The 6,482-nt window shown below is 37.0% G+C and overlaps 1 protein-coding gene across 1 annotated transcript; it reads left to right on the top strand.

Annotated features, from left to right (window-relative positions):
• The first annotated feature begins 1,643 nt into the window (after positions 1-1,643).
• Positions 1,644-6,188, top strand: LOC149698624 (uncharacterized). The gene is made up of 6 exons (XM_089867217.1): positions 1,644-1,775; positions 2,478-2,543; positions 5,085-5,274; positions 5,331-5,480; positions 5,541-5,621; positions 5,798-6,188. The coding sequence occupies exons 3-6, from the start codon at positions 5,085-5,087 to the stop codon at positions 6,079-6,081; spliced, it is 705 nt and encodes a 234-aa protein (XP_089723343.1). The 5' UTR covers positions 1,644-1,775; positions 2,478-2,543; the 3' UTR covers positions 6,082-6,188.
• Positions 6,189-6,482: the final 294 nt, after the last annotated feature.

Here is a 6,482-nt window from a genome sequence, read left to right as displayed (position 1 = left end):
AACTATAACATACTCAAAGGACATCCCCGTATCTCCAGCAGAAACAGAGTTACGAGCCTGCAAAGTATAGTCTAATGCATTTCCTATGGAGGGGGTTTGCTTCGTTACGTTTTGCTTAAGTACTCGGCCCCTGTTTGTCGTAGCCCAACGTTTTTAGTATGGTTAAAAGGGGGACAATTTGGACTATAACATATCCTAAGGACATCACCGTATCTCTAGTAGACACAGAGTTATGGGCCTGCAAAGTATAGTCTAATGCATTTCCTACGGAGGGGTTGTTTGTTTACGTTTTGCTTAAGTACTCGGCCCCTGTTTGTCGTAGCTCAATGTTTTTAGTATGGTTAGATGGGGGACAAATTGAACTATAACATACTCAAAGGACATCCCCGTATCTCCAGCAGAAACAGAGTTACGAGCCTGCAAAGTATAGTCTAATGCATTTCCTATGGAGGGGTTGTTTCTTTACGTTTTGCTTAAGTACTCGGCCCTGTTTGTCGTAGCCCAAAGTTTTTATTATGGTTAGATGGGGGACAAATTGGACTATAACATATCCTAAGGACATCCCCGTATCTCTAGTAGACACAGAGTTATGGGCCTACAAAGTATAGTCTAATGCATTTCCTATGGAGGGGTTGTTTGTTTACGTTTAGCTTAATTACTCGGCCCCTGTTTGTCGTAGCCCAAAGTTTTTAGTATGGTTAGATGGGGGACAATTTGGACTATAACATATCCTAAGGACATCCCCATATCTCTACCCTAGTAGCACAAGCCGGTCGGTTTCGAGTCGGGTGGGAGTCGCACAGTTGGCAAAGAGGAGGGGTTGGGAAAGAGACATAATTGCGACTCGAATCCGAATGCTGTTAGAAAAATGATTTCATCCCGACCTTAAAACTTACTACTTACCAACTTAAGCATTCTGGTTATGATCATCGAGATATCACTATGTTTTTTTTATTTTTCCATGATAGTAATTATATATAAATTACTATCATGGCAAAATATAATATATTAAATATAAATAATATGTTTTATTTAGTTAATATGATTAATTTTTTTGCAAGATTATTTGAAATTACTTTGAGAATAATATTGTAACGTTTACACCTTATATACAAAAATATGAAAATCTATATTGCGATGGTGCGCAAATAATTACCCGCTAATTTAAAATATGTAATAAATGAAACCAAAAAATATTTATTTGAAAGACTGGTATACCACGTGTAATTTGAAAATTGTCGACAGATGGCAGGTAATCCCAGTTTTTTTATATATTTAATTACTTAATTATAGACTTATTTAAAATAAAGTACCCAAGTGCATAATAAATTTACAAATTCGAATAAGATAAATAATTAAGTTAGTATTCTAACATTGAAATGAAACAAGCTATAGGTGGCGGGTATCTCATCCTTATACGGACTTAAAATCAGGGAAAAAAACCAAAACAGCTATGGTTAACCCCTTCCCTTAATCCACGCGGCCACGTGAAAAAGGCATTCGCGTTCAGTAAGCAGTGCACGCATAATTCAAACAGTGGTGTCGCAAAGCATGGAGATAGGAGGGTGCTTTTTGTCACCGGTAACTTCAGTTTCGTGTTTCTGAACGCGATCTCGGTAACGGAGAGTCGAGCCGCGCGGAGTCATTTCGTCATCGTGCGCTTTTTATCCTAGTCGTCTCTGGCGAACGGACAACTGACGCGCTTTAGTAGACAAAGCTTTGGAGAACGTAGCCGTTAAACAGTGTTTTCAACTGGGAGTTCGAAACGATTTCAGGTATTTACATTATTTTTCTCTTATTATTATTATTGGCAAACGTTTATTTATTATATTATGTACCATAGATCTTCGTAACGTGTCGTTACGTATGTAAATCTTTTATTTTTGGTTAGGCCTAGCTTTGTGTAAGGTGGACACTAGAAAAGGGGGGTTTTCCCAAACTCAGCCTCTCAGACTTGTTGCGTACTGTAAATAGGCAAAGGCTTAGATGAAAATCGTGCTAACTGATAACTCCAAATTGGCTTAAAATGTAAATTGAAAAAGCAATCTTGAAATTTATATTATATTATTCAATTAATTTTAAATCTTGAACATGATTGGGTAGAGTATATGTTAGAGAGATTAAAGGAAAGGTTCAGGCAAGATAATCAAATAGAGTTATTTCGGTTGAGAGGGGGAGTGAACTGTGTATCCCCTACGTTAGGGGCAACTTTGTACTAGAGAATACTATTTGCCCCCGGAAGGGAAGGGGAGGGGGGATATCACTAAGGTAAGAGATAGAGGGTTATGACGTTGCCGTATATGGGAAAGAAATTACTCTATGCCTTTAAAGAACGGTTTTTTTTTCTAAAAATAGAAGGGGAAATAGTTAAATGGATAAAGATTGCGCGCGAGGAAATTTTTTTCACGCTATAGGATAGGCAACTCCCAATCTCGAACGACAGCTTATTCTGTTTAAATAACAACTATCTTTTACAGGGTGTATCGAGTATCTGTGAAATTGCCAAGGACAGGGTGTATCTGTGAAACTGCCAAGAAGCGAAAGTAATGTTCAAATTTTGATCTTTCATTGTGTTATAGGGACCGCGATAATTTTAAGTTCTTTAATTTATATCGCTTTTGTTAAGTATGAGCGATGCTAGGCAGTCCAAGAGAAATGGAATTAATTATGATAAGGATAGTGAATTTGGTTTATCTAAAAGGCAAATGCGTAGAAGGCGAGCCAATTATGTAAGTCAAGTTTTAGAGCGGGTCACAAACGAGGAAAGAGAAAGTTGCGGAAGAGGTGAATCTAACGGCGAATTAAGTGATGTGTCCAATGATAATTTTACAGCTCCAACTACGCATGTATTAGATGTAAATAATGAATCTGAGGAAGAAAGGGATTCGCATCACGATGTCTCAGATAGCTCAAGTGAAGGTTTTGATAGGTTTATGGATAGTTTTTCTAGTGATACTAGAGGATTTTCTACCAGATATATCTGAGAACATACGTAACTGGGCTCTAACCTATAACATTGATACTGTAAGGTTAAATAGTTTATTAAAAATCCTTATATCTCATGGTCATGTAGAGCTACCCAAAGACAGCCGAACCCTTCTACATACAGAACGGTCTGTAACTGGTATAAAAGCTGTAATTGGTGGAGAGTATTGGCATATTGGGTTCAAGGCAGGTTTAATGAGATTTTTGGATTTCCATCCTAATTATCAGAATGCTATTTCATTTTCTGTTAACATAGACGGCATACCTTTATTTAAAAGTTCTAACAAAACCTTTTGGCCAATATTAGTATCTGTATTCAAATTTTTCGACGGATCGATTGGAAATATTTTTCCCGTGGGGATATTTTGTGGTAACAGTAAGCCGGGATCTTTAACCGAATTTTTAGAGCCTTTTTTGGCTGAACTTACCGATCTGTATGAAAATGGTTTCAAATATGGGGATAAAACATTTCCTTGCTTACTTAACGGACCTTATATTATGGATACTCCGGCTAGGTCATTCGTTAAAAACACGAAAGGGCATACTGGTTACTTTTCTTGTGATAAATGTACGATTAAGGGGTTCCGATATAAACGTCGAACAGTTTTTCTAAAATCTGATGTTGTTGAAGAAAATATAACATTACGAACAAACTTATCTTTTAGAAATAAAATAAACGATGAACATCATCTAATTGGGCCTCCATCCCCTTTGGAATATTTGAATATGGATATGGTGAACCAGTTCCCGCTCGATTATATGCACCTTGTTTGTTTAGGGACAATGAGAAGGATACTTAATAGTTGGGTTAAAAAAGGCAGACATGCTGTTCGTTTAAGTGGCCAAATGATTTTAGACTTTTCAGCTAGATTAGAAGCATGTAGAAAACATATTCCTTCAGAGTTTGCTAGAAAACCTAGAGCACTAAAATATATTGACCGATGGAAAGCAACGGAGTTTAGGCAATTTTTGCTGTATACTGGCCCTATCTTGGGGGAAGGAATTCTACCCACAAATGTAATAAAACACTTCCGAATCTTATCCTGCGCTATATATATTTTGGCGTCTCCGGAACTTAGTCAAACTCATGGTGACTATGCGGGTGAGCTATTAGACACGTTTGTGTCGTCTAGCACAGAATTTTATGGGAAAGAGTTTGTGGTTCTCAACATTCACTCGTTGACTCACTTAGCATCTGACGTGAAACGCTTTGGTCCTTTGGATTCATTTAGTGCTTTTCCTTACGAAAATCATTTGCAGCTCCTAAAAAAGAAAATGCGTTCCCCCAACAAACCTTTGCAACAACTATTCAAAAGATTCAATGAATGTGAATTATTTTTGAAACAAAATAATGATCAGCAAGCGTGCCTTAAAAGGGAGTTTAAAAGTAATAACCCTACGTTACCCCCTGGTTCAAGGTCTTTCAAAAAACTTGAAACCTCAAAGTTTTGTGTTTTTTCACATTCAGATAGTGTATTTAAATTGGTCACGGGTGATGTCATTAAAGTTAGTGAGATTTATCAAACACCGCAAAAAAATATAATGCTCATAGGGAAGCTCTGCAAGTTTCTCGATGATATTTTTGATTATCCATTACGTTCTTCAATTTTGGGGATGTTTAAAGCAAAAATTTCGAAAGAAGAGAAAACATACCCACTTTCTGCATTGGATAAAAAATGTTTCCTTTACCCCAGTAGCACTGGTAACATCGTAAAAATTGTTCCTTTACTTCACAGCTCGTAGCATTATAATAGTTTAAAGCTAATTTATAACTATTTTTAAGGGAAAATTCCAATTTCTTTTATTTGTCTTTAATTATTATTTTAAAGAACATGTTAAATGACGTCGCACCGTCTGTATTGCATGCTCTACGACTATGGGGTTGCAACCTCAACAAGTACTATTAAACACTCGTACCTTCTTCAATATAATAGATAGGTACCTCTTTCTAAATTGTAGGTTCATTATTTTATATAATCTCTCCAAAATGAAAGATAACAATTAAGCTGTAATTTTAATTAAGGATCTAGATAATTCTCCATCCCAAATAATAATGAATCAGATGTGATGTAATATAAGGATGTTTAAACGTTTTTTAGATGTTTGTGGTATTTAGTTTTGAAATTGAGAATACGGTAGAGGTGGTTCCACTTTCCTGGTGCCCTAATGAAAAGTCATGCTACTGGCCACCTCAAACATTAATTCATGATGTTACAAACATGATAGCGAAATGTGCCCCATTCCAAGAGAACTGGACTTTATATACTGGGAAAATTTTATTTAAAACTAGTAAGTGTGTAATATCTAGCTGTTGGCGATATATTTATTATCTGTCAATTGAATAGTGACATATATCCGGGCTAGAGAGCAATTAAGTAAAGCAGAAATGACATCGGATTTAAATAGCGAAGTAGAAGTTGCGTACGGAAGGGGCCATAGACGCGGGGCGAAGGAAAAGCGGAGCAATGACAGGAAAAGTTCAAATTCAGACACAGGTGTGACCTTAAGTTAATTTGTTTTAAATCAATGTGTGAATTAACGGCAACTATTATTAGATGATGAACCATCAAAGCTGACGTCCAGCAAAATTAGGAAGAAGAATAAATCAAGCCCTTCGACAGTATCATTACCAGCTAGTAAGTGTTCAGACATTATTAAAGGGAATAGAAACCTCGCTTTGAAGGTGGATGGTTCGGTTTGAGTCTTTTTCCCCCATGTATTTTGACTTCAAAAAATTGGAAAGCTATCTACTTCCATATAAGAGTTAATGACAAAAATATCATACCCTTTTTTCTTTAAATCTATCCTCCAGTGAACTATGGGAAAAAGAAGAGCAAGAAACCTTCTCTTCCTCCAGCTCCAAAACTTCCCTCAAACTTGGAAGCTTCAAAGCATAAAAAAACTGATAAAATTTTATTCCCATCTGTATCTGCTAATATGGAATCACTGATGCCTATGGAAACCCCATCCCCACTGTTAGTGCAGAAATCGCCAGCGCCTCAGGAAAGACCTGTATCACCGAGTCTAGGGAACCAGAGAAAACATCTTACAATAATGAAGTCTCAATTCCAAAAAACCACTTTTCGCTGGACGTAACAAAAAGTCAAAGGAGAGATCAAGCGATCCCTTCACCAAGGATATCGGACAATATATCATCAACGTATTGTAAAGAAAGTCAACTTTCGAAAAGGCGTTCAGAAAAACCATCATCACAGAGGCCATGAGTTAATAATATATTAGCTCCCTATAAGTTACTCAGGCAATTCATGTTTATACTCCAGCGTTTTCTCCCGCACCCCCGGTTTCCCAATTATATGCGACGCTCTGCGGCCGCCACGCGATCGAAAATCTTATTTACTCTTCTTTCCGGTTTTTCCCCGGAAGCGCGTGTAGTGGAAGCTAGCCCATGATATAGGAGCTATTTAAGCAGCCGAATATTTCGCTCAGTAGCCTCGGTTAAGAAAAAAGTTAAGAGATCAGTGGATTGGATTTAGCTC

This window comes from Phalangium opilio, unplaced genomic scaffold (genome assembly GCF_054372755.1).
Source record: "Phalangium opilio isolate 3A_F unplaced genomic scaffold, DU_Popi_V2 ptg000019l_1, whole genome shotgun sequence".
Classification (NCBI taxonomy): Eukaryota; Metazoa; Arthropoda; class Arachnida; order Opiliones; family Phalangiidae; genus Phalangium; species Phalangium opilio.
This window is presented reverse-complemented; position numbering and strand designations above follow the sequence as displayed.